We start from the raw sequence: 20,181 nt of genomic DNA, 5'->3' as shown, positions 1-20,181 counted from the left end.
GAAAGTGGATATTGGTTCTGGAAACTGTGTTGCTGTAAACTAATTAAAAATTACAAATACTCTTCTAACAAATGGATGCTACATAATGAAAATTGTAATTACAGTTTTGTGGAGCAGAAAAGACTGAATTCTCAGTATTTTGCAAAGTCACTGAAAGCATTAAACATTTCTTAATGTGAATTAAATAAGAAATAGAGTTTTTCTCATTTGCCCACCAAGCCCTAACTAAGACCCTGGAAACTATGAAGAAAATAGACTGTTTGTTGATGAGTTAATAACCCACAGCATTTAAAACTTAGTCTCTGAGATCAGAGTGGCAATACTGGGTGGGCAGTGGGATACTGAATAGACAGAATCAAATTTGCTGCTTGGATACCCTAATATAAAAACCTATTAAAACCAGTGGTGTTTTTTCCAGTCTTACACAGTGTGTAAGCTGAGAATGGGACCTACAGAAATAGTTCTTGTGGTCAAAAGTAAGTAATGAAGATTAGCTTTGTGGGCATGACTGCAGGAACAACAGATACTGAAGTTCTCATTTAATTTTAATTTAAAATATGGGCAGTTGAATAAACTGGTGAGAAGTAGCCCAGAGTATGGACTTGCAGAGTATCTGCTGCTCCATGGTAGCTGCTTCAGTGACAGCTCATCCTGTGCTGAATGTGAGGCAGCTTCCCCTTGAGGAGCAATTGGGGAAGGTGACTTGTTCATGGTGCTGGAGAGTCACTGTGGAACAGCTCTCTCAGCGTGGAGTTGGGACCTTTGCTGAAACTGTTTGTTTGAAACTGTTCCTTAAAATGTTCTCCTTGCATTTTTGTAAATAGTTTAGCCACATCTTCTTTTGGTAGTGTGTTTGGCAGTGTTTACTCATGTGAGCTATTGCTGTGATATCACTGATACAAGAAAGGCAATCAGTGTGTCTTGTACAGTAGATACCTTTCTATCTCATGCTCGGGTCTCAGCTATGGCTGCATATCAGTTCTACATCTGGGTGTAAAACTGAGTGGGTTGCATTGTCTGGTATTGGAACAAGGGAAATTCTCTCCCTGTGTTCCATCCTGATTGATGGTTCTTTAATTCATGTCATGCAGCAGAACAATCTGAGCAATCCCCCGACCCCCCCGGCCTCTCTCCCTCCCACGCCGCCGCCCGTGGCCTGCCAGAAGTTGGTCAATGGCTTCGCCACCACAGAGGAACTCGCTGGCAAGGCTGGAGTGCTGGGAGGCCACGATGGTAAGGCTGGTGTGTGTTGGTTCTGTGAAGTCTGTCCTGCTTGTAGCAAATGGCAAAACAGATCTTAGAATCACAAAACATGCAGAGTTGGAAGGGACCCACAAGGATTATTGAGTCCAGCTCCCAACCCTGCACAGGACACCCCCAACAATCCCACCCTGTGCCTGAGAACGTTGGCCAAAGGCTCTTGGAGCTCTGTCAGGTTTTGTGCTGTGACCTCTGCCCTGGGGAGCCTGTTCAGTGCCCAGCTGCCCTCTGGGTGAAGAACCTTTTTCTGATATCCAACCTAAACCTCCCCCTGACACAACTTCAGACCATTCCCTTGGCTCCCTTCACTGGTGACCAGAGAGAAGAGATCGACACCTGCCCCTCATCCTGAGGAAGCTGGTGGCTGCTGGGAGGTCTCCCCTCAGACTCCTCCATGTTACCTCCTAGGATGCTTCTCAGTTGCAATGCTCCTTTATAAAAAGAAAATGCCCAGACTTTTCAAGGTTATAATCATTACTAGCCAGCAATATTTTACACCAGTATAGTGTCAGGTGTCAGTGCCTTTGCCTTGTTCCCATTCAAAAACATGTTGAGAGCTAGATACACTCTTAAGAAATGAGAAAGAAAAACTTGAGATTAGTTTTTTGGGTCCAGTACAAATGACTGGCAGGAGCTCCTTGGTTGAGTGAGCTCAAAGCAGCCTATTCAGAATGTGGGCAGTCAGTATGTATTTCTTGGTACTTACAATTTGGACAGTTAAAATTGCTTTCTATTCTTTATACTGGGTCTTTGTAAAGACTATTCAGTGATTAAAATCCTTTTTTTCACACTCCTTTTCCTTTGTTCTAGCAAAATTGTTGATTTTTTTCTCGTTTTTGGGGATTTTAAAGTAAACAAACATCCTCTCATAGTGGCAGAAGACACACTCAAAAGAAGACACACTCTGTTTGCTCAAAATTTGCAGGTTTTTGAAAAATGGAAGTTAATCTTGAATGGTCACAATTTTTTGAACTCCCAAATGTCTTGAGAGTGGTGTCACCATCAGGCCCCACCCACACCCAGCAGGCAGCATGTGTGTCACTGAAAGAGCTGTCCAGATGTCTCATTGTGCTGTGCCTTTCTGGTTTCAGTTACCAAAGCTCTGGGGCCAAAGCAGTTCCAGTTGCCTTTCAGACCACAAGATGATTTATTAGCCAGAGCAATGGCTCAGGGCCCCAAAACGGTGGATGTTCCTGCTTCACTTCCAACACCACCTCACAACAACCAGGAGGAGTTAAGGTAGGTTTTACTTGACATCTTCGAAAAGGTATTTGGAGCAGATTCTGTGATCTTTCATTGGATGAGACTGTGAAGGTGTAGAGAAACAAAATCCTTTTTGCACAGGCACAGAATGGAATGGAATCATTTTAGCTCTTTAACATTCCATGTGTAGAGAGCAGCATAGTGAAGTAGGTGATTCTAGCCATTCTAGATTCTGTTAAATTGTTAGGAATTCCTTACCTTGATCTCTTAAAAGTGGAAGAAAATGATACAAATAGTGCTTTTCCTGGGGCAGTGTGGTGCTGCAGTGACAGGTGACTGCTGTAGCAGCCTCAAGACACTGCCAGAGCCAGCCTGAAACTGCACAGCTCCACTCGGTTTCCAAGGTGAGAATCACTGGCTGGAGCATGAGTCTCCCTGCAGAGATCTTCCCTTTTGCCTCCCTTTCACTTGCCTGCCCAAGGTATGGGTGTCGGTGAAGCGCTGAAGCCTGTATGTGGACAAAGGCCAGACAGTTTAAATATTAAAACAGTTCAAATATTAAATGCTCATTTTTTACCCTGGTGGATAGAGCCATGAACAGAGGGCTTGGCTTTGTTAAGTCTCTTTGTTTTCTTCATGGATCTTTCCCAAGAAATGGAATATGTGTGCAATGGAATATGAGATACCCAGAGGTGATGGCCAACCACCTACTTGTGTTCTGTGACCAGTAGCAACTAGCAAGTTCATTTTAGTTCCCTGTCATGATTTATAACTTTGGCTTACCAAAAGTTTAGTCCATTTCCAAAACAGCTTTTTTGGGTTTTGTTCCAGGGTTCAAGATCACTGTGAAGACAGGGACACTCCTGACAGCTTTGTTCCTTCTTCCTCTCCTGAAAGCGTGGTGGGAATGGAGATCAGTCGCTACCCAGACTTGTCAGTTGTAAAGGAGGAGAACCCAGAACCTGTCCCATCTCCCATCATTCCCATCCTGCCCAGCAGCACTGGGAAAGGTGAGGCTGCAGCAGAGTGAACACTACAGCTAGGATTGCTTTTCTGTCTCTTCCCATAAGTGTAGGATTAATGTGCTGTACTCTGTTTTATTTTCAGGTTCAGAAGCCAAAAGGAATTACATAAAATCAGAACCCGGTTCAGGAGCGTTACCTGGTTCTGGCTTCTTCTCCTCGCAGCTTGGACCATCCCAGAACGGCCCTAAATCTGGCCTTATCTCTGTAGCAATTACTTTACATCCCACAGCTGCTGAGGTAAAAAGAATAAGCATGTATTGCATACATAGAGTACAAGGGCAGTTAATTAGGTTTATGAATAGTGACTGAGGGGGGTTACAGTGCAGTAACGCTGCTGTTGCAATCTTCTAATAGTTTGTATCTGTGCTATCTGAACGGCTTGTCAGATGTAAACAAAGGTTTGTTTTTATTTCTGTTTTTAGAATATCAGTAGCGTTGTAGCAGCATTCTCCAACCTGCTCCATGTCAGAATTCCCAACAGTTACGAGGTCAGTAATGCTCCAGATGTCCCATCCTCCATGGCAGCCACCAACACTCACAGAGGGAACCCATCTATGGAGTACAGGCAGCACTTGCTCCTGCAGGGTCCCCAGGCAGGATCCATGGGACCTGCCAGGATCGTGGGGCCCTACGGGCTGAAGCAGCCCAATGTGCCATTCCCTGCCAGCAGCAATGGTGAGTGGGCTTTAACTTCCCAGTGTTCAGTACCAGGGTTTAACTGAGTCAGTATGGATGCATTTCAGCCTCATAAATCCATGCTCTAGAATTCAATAATGGATTCTTGTTCAAAATAAAACTTCTCACCTCTTACATGATCATGTGGATGCTCCTGGATTTTACCGTGGGTAGTTCTCATCCATCTCTGATTTCCATTGCCTGTTTACAGGACTGTCAGTGAGGCATTTCTCCCGTAATTCCTAACATTATTAGGGATTTTTATGTCCAGTCTGGTTTTAAATACAGAATTCAGGAAGATTGTTCCCATACTGGAAAGCTTGACATGATTCTTTAAGTCTGTATTCCTCTGTTAGTTTATTTTGTGATTTTTTCACACTTTTTTTTTTTTTTTTCCTGGTTTGTACAGTTGTCTTAGCTCTGATTTATACAATTTATCTATCAGGTCAAGGTTTAAAACCCTCCTTCCATGCCCTATCCAGGAGGCTGTTAGTCCTCTAGACCAGTGAAGAATACTGTCATCTCTCACAAATCTGGTTTGATCTGATCCAGCCTCTGACAGATAATCTGTTCCCTAGGTCTGGCTGGCTACAAGGATCACAGCCAGAGCATGGCAGAAGGCTCAGCACTGAGGCCTCGCTGGTGCTCCCACTGCAAGGTCGTGGTTCTGGGCAGTGGTGTGAGAAAATCCTTCAAAGACCTGCCCTTCCTCAAACAGGTCAGTGCTGAGGTGCCCAGGGCAGGGCCCTGTGCTCAGCTGGGCTCCTTAAAGCAAGAGATGGCACAAAGTCCTGCTTGTCCTGCCAGCCAAGAGCACTTCAGCTTCCTGTGTTGTTCCCCTTCCTTGTGTGTCCTGATTCAGGGTGGGACATTCAGGCACATCTGCAGTACAGCTGAAAAATGGCAAAGTTGTTGTTACTGATACCAAATGAATCCCAGTACATTTCATAAAACAGGTCCCATCTATGGGAGTTATCAAAGCTCTGCTACCAAGCTCCCTCCCTGGCCTCTTCAGGGACCTCAATTCAAAAAATGCTCATTTGTGGGGCAGCCACGTTGCTGTGTCAGGAATTGCTGTAAGAGCAGGAGTACTTGCACTCCTTTTGGACAGGGATCAGATTTCATTTGCAATCTCTTGTCCTTACACTAGGAACTGTCATTCCTTCAAAGAATGCCATTGCTCTTCAGTGACCAGGAGGTGACTACACCACAAAGACCTAGCCAGACCTTGCACAGAGTAAAGTGTTCATGCAGACAGGAATGCACTGAATTCCTAGTAAGGTTTTGCAGATGGATCAGTAGATAAAACAGTGTGATCTGGCTTTGATTAGGCTGAAATGAGACATTCTTTTGCCATCTAAAGATAAAAGAAAATGGATTTTGCTTTGTAAGAGTGCCTATGGAGCAGATGGGTGCATGGTATAGAATGCTTTATTTTGATTGTTAAACTTCTGTGAAAGGCAGGAAATGCTGAAGAACAAGGGTGTAGGTGGTGGTAACGTTAGATCTGTCAAATAATCAAGTATTTATATCACAGCATCCCTCATTATTTCACAAATGTTCTACAAATAAAAAGAGTTTCCAGCCAGATTGGAAGACTTGTTTCATTACACTTACTATGTGAAGAATGGTATTAAAATGCACTTCTTACACTCTTCTGTGTTTGATTCCCAGGATTCCCAAGAAGGCTCAGATAAAATGAAGGACATTGTATTCTGTAGCAACAACTGCTTTGTTCTTTATTCAGCAGCTGTGCAAGCAAAAAACTCAGAGAACAAAGTAAGTATCAAACACTGGCAGACCCAAGTGAGCTGAAATTATTGCAGCTATTTGTTGGAGAACAGAGAGAGGCCGAGGGGGAAGTTTGCACTTCATTTGAGAGGTTTATAAATTAATTGCTGTATATTCAGATGTTGAGATTCTGAACCAGCAGCATGAATTAAAAATCATATTTGCAGAACTTTGTGTCTGACAGATGCATGGCAGAAAAGCCATCGCCTTTGGCTGCCCTCCCGGGTTTTGAAGATGCAGTCTCAAAAAATGAGTAATTTAAGTTCTCTGGGCTTTGTAAACAACCACAGACACATTTTTAAGGGGTATATCCTACATTTGGATTTGGCTTGTACATTTAAAAATAAAATTACAGCTGTGAAAATAATAATTGAGCAGCAAGTTTGTAAAAAGAGTTTCATTTGTTCAGTGTACCTGGGAAAATAGAATCCTGTTCCCTGACTTTATTTGGGTGAAGCTGCCATTTTAAAGCATTGATTACCAAAACACCAGTAAGGAGCCTGTGAGCTGACAGTGACCAGGAAAAGGAGATCCTTATTAATGGAGAAGTACATCTGAAGAAGTTCATTCAACTGAAGGTGGAATTAAGCCAGGGAATTTTCTCTGGTGGCCCCAAATATTCTGTGTAGTTCTCTACCTGCAGATGCTGCAAGGGGTGTCCAACACCTGAGAGAAACGGGGCATCTTTTCTTGCTGTCTCAAGGGTCATTCAGTGTCAGAGGAAGGAGAACTTAAATTTATCTAATTATTTAATCATTAAAAGTGAAATAGTCTTCACTGAAGACTGAATGATCTTGAGTTTCTCACAGTTAAATTTTTTTGAGTACTTCTTTTAACTAACTTGTCTTCTGCTGTTTCTGGATCAAATGCACCTTTTTTTCCCCTAAACTATTGGACAGATCAGGCTGTGTCCTTCAAGCTTTACCTAATTAATGTGTTCTCATAGTCCTGTATAGACTGTATAGTTTGAAGCCCTCCTTCAAGTACATCCTATTTACTTTCTCAGGAGGAATTGAATTTAAAAAATACAATCCCGGAGAAGATACCTCTGTGTACATCCATATCCTTTTAGTGTCCCATGTAGCTCATTTTCAGTTGTTGTATAAACAGGGTAACATTCCTCTACAAGTGCATCAGCATGTACCTAATTGAGTTAATTAAATGTCATGTTCAGCCTCTTGATCCTTTAATTTACTCTTTCAAGATTAATCATACAAACAACATTGAGCACTTCATAATATAAACTTCCTTTGTTGTTCTTGTTTTCTCTCTTAGGTTTTTTGTGGTTTTTTTTTTCCCCACAAATCTGTGCAGGTATAATTTGTGTTTACTGTGACTGAATAGTTTAAGTCCTTAAGTTGTATCACATCCAAAGCCCTGAAGAAATTCTTCCTCACTTGATTCCAGGAAAAAAATGTGTGGCGTTAGTTCTAAATTTTCCACTACCATATACCAGATTCTTAAACTTAGTTCTAAATTTTCCACTTCTACCATATACTAGATTCTTGAACTTTAAATTAGTTCTGTGACCCATATTGTAAGGTTACTTCATGTAACAAAACTTTCTAAGAATCTGAACTAAAGCTGGCAGTCAGCTCATCAAGGAAAATAGAGGAGTTTTGCATTGAGAACCTGGACAAAGGATTATTTTTGCTTTCTCTCATGTTTTAAAGGGTCACCATGTTCTAGGTAGGCTGGGAAAGTTTCCTGCTCCAAATCCTGGTCCAAGCTGTGGTAACATGAGTCAGGATAATTTCTGTCTTTCTCTGTTGCTGCATCTTCATTTTAGGCATTTGGAGAGGCCTCTCCCATACTGAGCTGCCCATGTTTTTGGCTTACATTTAATGATTAACAAGTTAGAGATCTTTTTCTTAAAGAGTTTTCTGTTGGTTATCAGGAATCGGTCCCAACCCTGCCACAGTCGCCGATGAAGGAGAGGCCGCCCAAAGCATTCCATCAGTACAGCAACAACATCTCCACTTTGGACGTCCACTGTCTGCCTCAGCTGCAGGAAAAGGTTTCTCCTCCCTCATCACCCCCCATCATGTTCCCCCCTGCGTTCGAAGCAGCCAAGGTAGAGGCGAAACCGGATGAGCTGAAGGTAACGGTGAAACTCAAACCCAGGTTAAAAGCAATACACAGCAGTCTGGAGGACTGCCGGCCTCCCAGTAAGAAATGGAAAGGGATGAAATGGAAAAAGTGGAGCATTCAGATTGTGATTCCTAAAGGATCGTTCAAACCTCCTTGTGAAGAAGAAATAGATGAATTTCTTAAAAAACTGGGCACAACCCTTAAACCAGACCCTGTGCCTAGAGACTACAGGAAATGTTGCTTCTGTCATGAGGAGGGTGATGGATTAACTGATGGACCAGCAAGGCTTCTCAACCTGGATTTAGACCTTTGGGTCCATTTGAACTGTGCTCTTTGGTCTACAGAAGTCTACGAGACACAAGCTGGTGCCTTAATAAACGTGGAACTAGCACTGCGGAGAGGCCTGCAGATGAAATGCATGTTCTGTCACAAAATGGGTGCCACCAGCGGTTGCCACAGGTTAAGGTGCACCAATATTTATCACTTTACCTGTGCCATTAAAGCACAATGCATGTTTTTTAAAGACAAGACCATGCTTTGCCCCATGCACAAACCAAAGGGAACTCACGAGCAGGAGCTGAGTTACTTCGCGGTGTTCCGGAGGGTGTACGTGCAGCGCGACGAGGTGCGGCAGATCGCCAGCATCGTGCAGCGCGGGGAGCGCGACCACACCTTCCGTGTGGGGAGCCTCATCTTCCACACCGTGGGCCAGCTGCTGCCACAGCAGATGCAGGCCTTCCACTCCTCCAAAGCCCTCTTCCCCGTGGGGTACGAGGCCAGCCGGCTGTACTGGAGCATGAGGTACGCCAACAGGCGCTGCCGCTACCTCTGCTCCATCGAGGAGAAGGACGGGCTCCCGCTCTTCGTCATCAAGGTGGTGGAGCAGGGCCACGAGGATCTGGTTCTGACTGACACAACACCTAAAGGTAAATTTTGTGAATTAAGATGATGAATTTGTGGCTTTGCTGTTCATTGTGGTACTGCTGATTCCTGTGGTACAGTACCTGTTTGGAGCAACTGTTCTAACATAACATTCATAGTGAGCTTCCAGGGCCCATTTGTCATACCCTACTGTGAAGACTGTGATCACCTCTGAAGATATTGTATAAGCTGCAGATCAGAAGAATTGTTCCAAGTCCACAGAGGAGACCCAAGACTGAATGTTGAAAATGAACTAAAGCAGTAGGAAAGTCAGCACAGGTTTCATTTCATGAAAAGTGACTTCATTTAAACACAGAGCCAGTTAACTGCTCAGTTATCTTCAAATCAGCTGGGCTCAAGTTAGGGAGCTCTAAAAACAGCGGAGTGACCATGTTGTCATCAGGGTGGGTAATTCTGTGTCAGGGTGAAGAATGTCAGGGTGTCCATAAACACTTAGGCAGGTCTTGGAAATGGGCTCATGGATGTGCTGGAGGCCTGTAACTCTCCGGGTCTCAAGGCCTTGCTGCTGTGGGTGCTGATACCCTCACAGAATGAGCACTGACTACAATCAATCAGTGGAAATAGAATATATTGTGTATTTTTAGAAAATCGTACTTTTGCAGCATTTCTCAGGAGAAACCTGCCCGTGTTCTTGTCAGAGGACCAAAAGTTTCCATGCTGAGAACACTGGAAGCTTCATTTCTGAGAACTGAGGGTGCAGAATCAATGGTGGTTTTGTTTGGGATTTGTTAAATCCCAAAAATTAGCAACTCAACAGTCATTCTCCATTTCACTTTTTAGATCCTGACCTGTTTGTATAGGCAATCAAAGACAAACGCTTTGTCAGTGCTGGGTTCTGGTTCCCATATCCTCAGGCATTTGTTTTAGAACCAAGTGCAATAGTTTTTATTTTTTTGATCACTGTAATTCTCTCCCAATGGTTGTGTAGGTGTGTGGGATAAAATCCTGGAGCCCGTTGCTTCTGTTAGAAAAGAATCTGAAATGCTCCAGCTGTTCCCCGGCTATCTGAAGGGTGAAGACCTCTTTGGTTTGACAGTCTCTGCAGTGGCCAGGATTGCAGAATCGGTGAGTTCACCGCCCCAGTTCTTGCTGGATCATCCCACTTGGTGGTTAGACACATGAGAAGTGGAACAGGAAGAAGTGTGGAAAAGTAAACATTTTGTTACACATGTAATTAAACACATAATTATTATTTTTTTTTCTTTCTCTCTATCTTTTTTTGTTTGCAGCTGCCAGGGGTTGAGGCCTGTGAGAACTACACTTTCCGCTACGGCCGAAACCCCTTAATGGAACTTCCTCTTGCCATCAACCCCACGGGCTGTGCCCGTGCCGAGCCTAAAATGAGTACCCATGTCAAGAGGTTTGTGTTAAGGTATTTTGTTTTAATTTCACATAGTACAGCCCAGGGTTTATAGGCTGCTTTAGGGTTATTTGTGCTTTCGTCTGCTGCTTACAAACCCTGTCGTCCTTGGCTGTGAATGTGCATGCCCCAGTAAGAGGAACTGCTTTGTGTCTCCGCTAGCTGGCTTTAAGTGTCTGTATGTCTGAGAGGATTTTTATTGGGTTTCATGGCTGTTTTCAGAGAAATCTTCAGTTTTTCTTGTATTCTTTCCTGTTACATGCCCAATTCCTACAGGCCTCACACCTTGAATAGCACCAGCACATCCAAGTCCTTTCAGAGCACAGTCACGGGGGAGCTGAACGCGCCTTACAGCAAACAGTTCGTCCATTCCAAGTCCTCTCAGTACCGCAAGATGAAAACCGAGTGGAAATCCAACGTGTACCTGGCTCGCTCTCGCATTCAGGTCAGTTCCAACTTCAGCAAATGGCTGTTACAAAAATGACATATGCTTTTATTAATATCTGTTTTACAGCTAAATTTTGTACATGTTATGTCTTATATATAAATATTTATCCGAGTCCAGATGAAAACTTGAAACTAAACATATTACAAAATTCCTTCCAGTCTCATTCCAAAATTGGCAATTTCTACGTGGCACATCAGTTGCACAGATTTACCTTAAGTAAGATTTGTTTCTAATTACTGTGAATATCTTAAAAATTCCTTTGTTATTGTCATCTAGAAAAAGGATTTTTTTAAAGTTCTGAGGTGGTTTGTTGTTCGGTTTTTTTAGCCTATTTCTCAAAACCACAGTAAAACTTAATAAAAATAGAAATACACGGTGGAAGCATGAGATGCTCAGGCCATGCTGATGAAGTGGTACAAGACCAGCAGGAAGAGCTCAGTATTTGTTTGCCTTCATAGGAGTATAAAATGCATTACTTTATGTGATGCTGCTGGTTTGCCCTGCAGTCTGTTTTGGAAAAGCTTTGTCACTAATCTGGCCGTGTGTGGGCACAGTTTTTGTTTATTTCAGGCTGGACTTCACCGTGCCTGGGTTCCTCACAGGACCCACTTTTATTTCTCAGTGAATTTATAACCTTTACAGAGTCAGTGTCAGAGGGGTAAGAGCAGCTTTCTCACTGAGACAGCAGCTGAGCTTTCTGGGATCTGTGTGAGGCTGGATTCTGCACTGGGCTGTTACTGCATCAGTTATCAATCAGTGCTGCTTCTCCCTCTCCCCTTTCCACTGCTGGTTTGGGGCATGGTGAGGAACACGGTGTGAGTGTGAAGTTAGTAACTCTCAGTGTACTTTCTGTAGGGCCTGGGCTTATATGCTGCTCGAGACATTGAAAAGCACACAATGGTCATTGAATACATCGGGACGATTATCCGGAATGAGGTAGCAAACAGGAAGGAGAAGCTCTATGAGTCTCAGGTAAGACTGTTCATTCATTCTCTCTTTCCCCTTCCCCATTCAGACATTCATAGAACAAAACAAATGCTGTTCTGCCTGATGAATTCAGGTTCCCTGATTTGTTTTCTGCTGTGGCATAAATGCAAATAGGTTTAAAATAAAACCAGAGGAGTCTACAAATGGTTGCTATCAGAATATTTCAATGTTTAATAAATCTCACAGCATCCTGGCCAGGTAGGGAGGACACATCCTCTGTTCCAGAGGACACAGTTCTGGCAGACATGTCAGGACCTCAGTTTTTAATGAAAACTTCTTAAATTTAAAGCCACTTCCTTTGTGTAACTTGATGGCATTGTAACAGTTAGTGCCTGTCTGGGAAGCAGTCAGATATCCCAGATGAAAGGCAGTAGGAAGCTCTTAGGGAAAACTGAATTGTCCAGAGGTTTGTGTTTATGACCCATCGTCTCTCACAAACCCATGGGGACACAGGTAGTATGTGACAGTGCTTTCCCTCGTGAGCCAGTGGGCAGTGCCTGATCTCTGGAGTGCAGGAGGGCACTTGGAGCTGGCCCGTGTTGTTGGTTCATCACTGGCAATGCAGTAAAACCTTACCAGAGTCCTTGTGCCACTTGTGTCTTTCAGAACCGTGGCGTGTACATGTTCCGCATTGACAACGACCACGTCATCGACGCCACCCTAACGGGAGGCCCTGCAAGGTGGGTGGCCCTGGAGGGATCCCTGACCTCCTCCTGGGGCATCATCCCCCGTGTTGCCCTGGGGCTGTTGGAGGCTCTGAGTTTGTGGGGTTTATTCTCTCAGTTGGTACATTCAGTCTTCAAACTGTCCCACTGTCTCTTCCATCAGCTTTGCTCATCTTCAGTTACATTTCATGGCAGCTGTGAAGAAAGGAATTTTTTTTTGATCCTTGATTTTTTTGACATTTTCTAGGTAAAGAAACAAGTACAGAGTAATGTAATTGTATGTGGAAAGGCGGTGAACCCGTGGAGCTAAGGCCATCCTGAGGTTTGGTTCAGATTAGCCTCAAGGGATGGCTTTTCCTAAGAGGTTTCATCTGTCCCACTCCTCTTTTGTAGGTACATCAACCATTCGTGTGCGCCCAACTGCGTGGCTGAGGTGGTCACTTTTGAGAGAGGACACAAAATTATCATCAGCTCCAGCAGAAGAATCCAGAAGGGGGAGGAGGTAGGGCAGGTTCTTTACACCCCTCTTGCCACGTGCATCCATTGTGTGATTCCTGGCCAGTGGCACAACTTGTTTGCTCTGGGGGGAGGTGACATTTCCCTTCCCCTTTGCTGTAAAACTGTGCCTTCCCTTACAGTGCAGCCTCTGCTGAGTTTTGCTGCTTAACCTGTAGCTACAAATCCTGTAGCTGGCAAATCCCAGCTCTTCCATAACCACTCTCATGCCTCTCCTTCCAGCTTTGCTATGACTATAAGTTTGATTTTGAAGATGACCAGCACAAGATTCCATGTCACTGTGGAGCTGTAAACTGCCGAAAGTGGATGAACTAGAATGCATTCCTTGCTGTCTTTGAGGGTTGCTTGTCCCTAGGAAGAAGTGATTCACATTTTGATTTTGTCGACGGAAAATTGTTGCCTTTTTGAAGGGGGAAAAAAAAAATATCACTTCTGGAAATACAGATTTCTACACAAGTATTTGAGAAGAAAAGAAAAAAAAAAAAAAAAAAAAAAAGAAAGAAAGAAAAAAAAAGGAAAAATAATCCACCAACCAACAAGCACCAGAAGCAAGCGGCAAAATCTGAAGCTGACTTTCCAGACACGTGGAGGTGAAACTGAGTTAACAGAATGGTCCAGCACTTTTGTTTTTGAGCTCACTAAGGAGAAACTGTTTAACTTGGGCAAAGAACCGCTGGCTGACCTGCAGGAGGGTAGGTGGCCACTATGAATGTAAGACTGAAATCACCAGCGAAAGGGAGAAGTCCAAAGTGCTGGCCACAGCCTTATTTGATAAAGGGGCAGGCCCTCTAATTAAAGAAAAAAATTTTAAATAAAAGTAGACACCACTGAACAAGGAATGTACTGAAACGACTTCCTTAGGGATAGAGCTAAGGGAAAAAATAACTTGCACTAAAATACATTTAAATACTTGATTCCATGAGTCAGTTTATTGTAGTTTTTGATTTCTGTAAAATAAGAGAACCTTTTTGTATTTATTATTGAATAAGTGAATGAAGCTATTTTTAAAAAGAAAGATAGAAGAAAGCCAAGCTGCTGCTGTTACCTGCAGAACTAACAAACTCTGTTACTTTGTATAAAAGTGTAAATATTTTGAGAAAAAAAAAAATACAGTATAAAAATAGTTATTGACCAAATGCTACCAGACTCTGCAGCAGTTCGGGTGCTTATTCTCAAACGTTGATAGGGATGTTACAATATGATCTCATGTACTCACGGACATGCGATTCCCAGTTCCGAATAACCAAAATCTCAATTTAAAGAGAGGGGTTTTGTATGTTTAAAGCAGTCTCAACTGTGGTCTTATGAGAATTTTTTTAAGTAAACCTTAAGCCTGGTAAAGGCCGTGTATATTACAATTCTGACTTTTGTAGATGTTTGGGTAATTTAGATTAATTTTATTTGTATTATATTGTTGCATCCCTATTTCTTAAGTCAGGTTTTTTTGTGCTTACAATTTGTGATAACTGTGAATAACTGCTAAAACCACCCAAAATAGAGGCTGGACATGGTTTTTATTCTTCAGCAAAAGTAGTCAAGGATTAGGTGACTGTTCAGCCTACAGATTAAATCATGTAAACAACATAGAATGAGTTGGAGCTTCAGTCTCATGCGATAGCATTCTTAAAAGGAAAACAAGGAGAAAAAATTAGGTGTAATGTGCTTGCAGCTGCAGGACTCTGGCAATAGGATTTTGGAAAATGTAATTTAAAGATGTGTTTGTATGGATTGTTTTTGTTTACATTTCTTTAAAAAATAAACACTGTTTTGTGTTTGCTTGTAGAAATTTAATCAGCATTTGGAACCAGGTTAGCTTTTTATTTTGTACTTAAAATTCTGGTACTGACACTTCACAGGCTAAATATAAAAAAAAATGAAGTTTTTTTTTTTGTGTGCACAATTAAAAGTGGACTGTAAACTGTTGGTATATTCAGTAATACAGTTCTGAACTTGTAATGTATATGGCATGATGTATTTTTATCTTACAGAATAAATCAATTGTATATATTTTTCTCTTGATAAATAGCTGTATTAAATTGTTTCTTGAATATTTTTCTTCTCTTGTACAATATTCCAACATCCTACCAGTATTTGTCCTACAGTTTTTTCTGTTCTGTATAATAGTATCTAATGTTGGCAAAAAAAAATACAAAAACAACACAAAAAAAAAAGAATTTTTTGAAGTATACAGAGTGTTATGGGTTTTGGAATTTGTGGAAACAGATTTAGAAGATCGGCATTTACGAATAAAAATATTTTACATCTATAAAGTGCATCCTCCTGTTGTCATTTGAGGTGTCTGGTTTCTGCTTCTTCTAGGATCTGTGTCTGCTTCCACCATCGAGAGGTATTTTGCCTTCCCCCTTCTCCAGTGCATCCTCAATTTCACAGTGGGTGCCACATCCTCATCTCAACCCATGAGCTGGAACACTGAACACCCTTCCCCAGTCCCCTCCATCCTGCAGGAGGGGAGTGAGCAAAGGACAGAGTGGGGTTAAACCTCCATGTTGCTGCTGTGACAGTGCTGGACACCAGCAACATTCCCAGCAAGCTCTCACCATGGCTCCAGACCAAAAAAAAAGGTTCCAAGACTTACCATGGAGCAGTGGGAAGCAGCCAGGCCAGAGCTGTTCCCTGGTGTTATTTACATGGTGCGCTTCAGCTGCTGCAGGATCTGTCTGCTCCTCTGGCAGCCACGGCCACCACAGGAGCCAGCAAGAAGGAAGTCCTTGACACAGGGGCTTAAAATTCAGCCCCAGGCAGAGTTTCCTTCTTTACAAATAATAAATTCTCAGGATGACTGAGAATTGCAGCAAGCTGGGGGTTGTGACAGTGCCTACCCTGGGATGAGGCTTTTCCTTCTGTGCTTTCTATTCACCAAAGCCTCCTAGGTCAGCTGGGTCAACTCAAATACAGGGCAGAACTCTGAATTCTGCTTACACCATGCAGCCCAGCTGGGAACAGGCCCCTGGCCCAGGGATGGGTTCTCCCAGCAGAGATCTCTCACCCTTACTCAGGTGATGGCCTGGCTGTGGCTGCACCAGCTCTGCCTGTGGCCAGGAACGCCCTGCAGGAACAACTGACACCATCCAAAACGCCATCACCTCCATCTGCTCCTGGAAATCAGCGCCTCTCCCGGTGACAGCAGCCTCCAACTCTGCCCACTGGGCGCAAAAGGTCAAAAACTCTGTGGCACCCAACTCAGAGCGTAAATAAAGCAAGCTGCTGGTCTCCCTATTTGAGGATTTGTTTGGGTTTTCTGATTTTTTAACCTTTTTTTTTTTTTTTAAGACATCATAAAGGCAACAGAAGACAAGGCCAAGCAAGGGTTCTGCACAAAGTGGCTGCCACCACCAGTGTCGCAGAGAAGCCCCCACACAGAGCTGGGAGCAGCTGTGCCAGCACCTGCTGCGGTCAGGGGGAACCAGACAGGCATAAAGGAAGCTGCAGCTCATCCTTTCATCCCAGCAAAAACTGGAATCTCACACACAGCAACCACCCAGGCTGCCACTGCTGCCAGTGAAAGGGCTCACCTGAGCTGACACCATGTTCCAGCCCTACCCTGCAAGCCCTGCCTGACTGCAGGCGTCACCTGGGAACGGATGGCAAGACTCCAGGTGCCCCTGAGCAAGGCACAGCACAGGCTCAGCTGACCAAGGGGGCTGGGGTTGGTTTTAGAGGCTTTTCTTGGTAGGAAGGAGCATGACTGATGTCTCAATTACTCCCATTAATGCTTTATCTGGAAAAACTTCCACTTCAGCCAGCTGGTTCTGCTTTTTAAACCCTGGTACCTCATTCTCCCTGCCAGGGGCTCACTCCCTCCAGGACTAGTGGAGGAGGCAAAGCAGCTGCCCTGTGGCCAGGCCACTCTTACCTGCTTCCTTGCATCCTCCTGCTTTTCTCCTCCCAGGTGCTGGCCCTGGCAGGTGGCTGAAGGACCAAACAGAGTCTGGCACAAGCAAATCTCTTCTCTGCAGAAAGCTGTGGGTCTGTAATTATTCTAGCATTATCATTATTTTCTTCACACTGCCCAAAAGGTCAGTAAGTGGATGCTGGAGTATTTGTGCAGTTGGAGAATGTTTCTGCTGCCCAAGTGGAAAGGCAAAGCTTGTCCTGGCACTTCTGAGATCCAAACTCTGCCTTTCCAGGGAAGGCAGTCGCTGTGGGGTGGGAAACAAGGCCAACAATGGTGCTATGAAAAAAATACACCGGCTAAGAGCACCTTTTCTCTTCTGCAGGAGACACACTGGAGAAGCTGAGGTAAGAAGTCAAAGAAATAGTAAAATAAAGGAAAAGAGAGAAGTGGAGGACAAAAACCAGAAATTACCTTCAAGCCTTCCAAGATGTGAGGAAGGGAGAAAGGGAGTGAAAAACAAGGGAAGACCCAAATTGTTTGCACATTATTGTCTAAGTTGGTGATTTCTGGTCCAACAGCTACAAAGAGTAAGGCCATACAAATTAATAAAAAAATGATACTTTATTTTAAATGCAGCTACTGTCATGAGTCATCAAAATAGACTTTGCAATAGTTACTTTGTTTTAAATATGAGGTGACGAATGACAGCAAAGAACTTAAACTACATTAAATGTCCTAAAATTAAAAGTACTAAATTTAAATATTTCAAATGACAATTATCAGAAGATGAAATGGAATAAAAATATTTTTCAGAAAAAGTAAAATAATTTTGGCCAGTAATCCCATACTAGAAATGTAAATTATTGAGATACTGTGCATGAAATAGTCAAGGAGGACTTCTTTCTGTCATTGTCATTTAAAAGATCCACAAAGCTGAAATCTCACCATTTAAATTACATTGCTCTAATGATTTCTCTTACTTAAAACCAGTCCAATAATCCAGGACCATCCAAGGAACCGATGATAAATTTCACTTCTTGGTGCAGTGGGGCTGCTGCTCTCAGTGTGTGACCAGGGACCACCTGGACCTTCCCACGCTCAGCTCCTGGGGCAGGGCATTTCCAGCAGGTGCTTCGAGGGTTGTGCCAGGTGCAGCAGCCAAGGCTCCACACAAACCCCTCCAGAATGACTTCAGGTCGTGGCTGAAGGGGAACCAGGGCTCAGCTGAACTCTCCTCAGCCGCCTCCTCGCTGCCTCAGCTCTCAAAGTGCCACTGCTGCGGAACGGACCCGTCGCAGATGGCCACAGTCACGTAGCCCTTGTGGCTCAGTGGATCCACCACCTTCAGGCACTGCCCCACGGAGACCTGGTACAGGCGCTTGTTTTTCTAGAGCAGACAAAGACAGATGGGATTTATTTACTAAAATTTCTGTTCTCCGTTGTCAGCTGGAGCTGGAAGTGATGCCCAAGGGGAGGGGGTGCTCCTTCCTGACAGATGAGCCTTTCAGCAGCCTCCCTGACACACCAGACCCACAGCAGTAGTGGAGTACAGCACACCCCATAACCACACCCAGACTTTGGAACAAAGGCTCTAGCGTCCTCACAGGCCTCCAGTTGGGATTTTGTTTATACCACAGTCTTTTAATGAGCTGGAGGGATGATCAAACCCATTCCCCAGCACTCAGCAAAGAGAGACCCCACAAGGCTCTAGTGGGCACAGACAGGTCATAGAATCCTAGAATGGTTTGGGTTGGGAGGGACCTTAAAGGTCGTTTAGATCAAACTCTCCTGCCACAGGCAGGGACACCTTCCACTAGACCAGGTTGCTCCAAGCCCATACAACTTTGCCATGAACATTTCTAGGGATGCAGCATCCACAGCTTCTCTGAGCAACCTGTTCCAGCATCACACCATCCTCACAGCAAAGAATTTATTCCTAATATCTAACCTAAACCTACCCTCTGTCTGTTTAAAGCCATCCCCTCTTATCACATCACTCCATGCTCTTGCAACAAGTCCCTCTCCAGCTCTCCTGTAGCCTCCTTAGGCACTGCAAGGATGCTTTAAGGTTTCCCTGTAGCCCTCTCTTCTCCAGGCTGATCAGAGGTCCCTGTTTTGCATCTGACCGTGCATTAGCAGTGCCACTGCTCCCAGCACCCACACGCTGGGGAGCTGCCACACGCTGTGACAGGCGTGTGGTCATGGTGGGTGCCCACAGCCAGGGCAAGGCCAAACCCCAGCCCAGAGTGACAAGAAAACAGATCCTATTCTTCTATTACCTGTAGAGGACTCTGCCATCTCCTCTACTACCAGCCTGTTGCAGCTGTCTGGAAAGGGCTTTCTGCACAGCCCCAGCAGCTCCCATGGGCAGCCACCTCCTGCTCTCCTGCACAGAGGGAGCAGATACACAAGAACAGCCATGCCAGGCTCTGCCACTGCTTATGGCCACAACCAGATGTCCAGTGAAGCAGGAGGACATGGTAAGAAAAAACACTCCTCCAAAATATCCCCCCAGTCCAAGTCTTGTACCACAACTGGCAGTGCACAGTTAGTATTTCCCTGTATCAATGACTCACTCAATGGATTTCCCCTTGTTCCAAAAGGCTTGATATCTAAAGAACCCCAGCCAGCTCTCATATTCCTTACAGGAAAGGTGTCCCACACCTTCCATTTGCCCTTCCATGCCCCTCTGAGCCTTCTTCAGCCCTAATTCAGCCTTTTTGAGAGGAGGGGACCAGCATGTGCAGTACAAACAAACTGCCATTGTGTGCTGACATTTCCCTGCTTCAGTTTGCATCCCCTTCCTAATCAATCCTAGTATTTGAGTCACTTTCTTTTCTTGTGGATCACTGATGAGCACCAATGTGACCCTGTTACAGATCCAGCCCCCACACCCACAGTGGCCATGGCCAGCTCAAAGCCCACGTGTCACACAGGAAGTGCAGATTCTCCAGCCCTGCCACAGGCATCACCAACAGCCACATGCACCAATGTCAGTGCCCATTCCCCCACTCCTGTAAATCCCTGCCTGCTAACAGAAGCTGCAGAACCTTCAATAACCTCTGCTCAGCAGAATTGTTCAGCTCACTATTCCCACTGCCCCTGGGGGCTGTGGCAGTGCTGGTGCCAGTGTCAGACACACACAGCCCTGGGCTCACACAGTATCTGCCTCTGTATCTCCACACCATCCTGGGCTGCAACAGGACTTGTGGGACTCCCCTTGGGAACCCGAGCTGCCAACCAGCAGCATGGTATGAACCAGAAACAGGCTGTGCAGAGCTGTGCTGGAAGCACCACTGGCAGGGCTGGCAGCTCCGTTTGTTCAAACATGTTGGTGCTACAAACACTCAGCTAGGCTGAGG

At 44.4% G+C, this 20,181-nt stretch overlaps 2 protein-coding genes across 12 annotated transcripts in view; one reads left to right on the top strand and one right to left on the bottom strand.

Moving 5' to 3' along the window:
• KMT2C (lysine methyltransferase 2C) overlaps positions 1-15,233 on the top strand; it is a 190,601-nt gene extending 175,368 nt beyond the window's left edge. For 7 of the 8 annotated variants that reach the window (XM_053982904.1, XM_053982937.1, XM_053982964.1 and 4 more), the window contains 15 exons: positions 1,092-1,233; positions 2,352-2,499; positions 3,295-3,473; positions 3,571-3,725; positions 3,911-4,163; positions 4,742-4,881; positions 5,838-5,942; positions 7,852-8,971; positions 9,916-10,052; positions 10,217-10,359; positions 10,624-10,792; positions 11,651-11,767; positions 12,389-12,462; positions 12,841-12,949; positions 13,186-15,233. In XM_053982904.1, the coding sequence (XP_053838879.1) occupies positions 1,092-1,233; positions 2,352-2,499; positions 3,295-3,473; positions 3,571-3,725; positions 3,911-4,163; positions 4,742-4,881; positions 5,838-5,942; positions 7,852-8,971; positions 9,916-10,052; positions 10,217-10,359; positions 10,624-10,792; positions 11,651-11,767; positions 12,389-12,462; positions 12,841-12,949; positions 13,186-13,278 (3,084 nt within the window). In that variant the 3' untranslated portion in view covers positions 13,279-15,233. The remainder of the gene's footprint in view (positions 1-1,091; positions 1,234-2,351; positions 2,500-3,294; positions 3,474-3,570; positions 3,726-3,910; positions 4,164-4,741; positions 4,882-5,837; positions 5,943-7,851; positions 8,972-9,915; positions 10,053-10,216; positions 10,360-10,623; positions 10,793-11,650; positions 11,768-12,388; positions 12,463-12,840; positions 12,950-13,185) is intronic. The other variant, XM_053982914.1, reaches the window with a different exon arrangement.
• Positions 15,234-17,421: 2,188 nt separating this feature from the next.
• Positions 17,422-20,181, bottom strand: part of GALNT11 (polypeptide N-acetylgalactosaminyltransferase 11) — a 46,784-nt gene continuing 44,024 nt past the window's right edge. For all 4 annotated transcript variants that reach the window (XM_053995734.1, XM_053995743.1, XM_053995752.1 and 1 more), the window contains exon 12: positions 17,422-18,206. In XM_053995734.1, the coding sequence (XP_053851709.1) occupies positions 18,075-18,206 (132 nt within the window). In that variant the 3' untranslated portion in view covers positions 17,422-18,074. The remainder of the gene's footprint in view (positions 18,207-20,181) is intronic.

Source organism: Vidua macroura, chromosome 1, assembly GCF_024509145.1.
Source record: "Vidua macroura isolate BioBank_ID:100142 chromosome 1, ASM2450914v1, whole genome shotgun sequence".
NCBI classification, from domain to species: Eukaryota; Metazoa; Chordata; class Aves; order Passeriformes; family Viduidae; genus Vidua; species Vidua macroura.
This window is presented reverse-complemented; position numbering and strand designations above follow the sequence as displayed.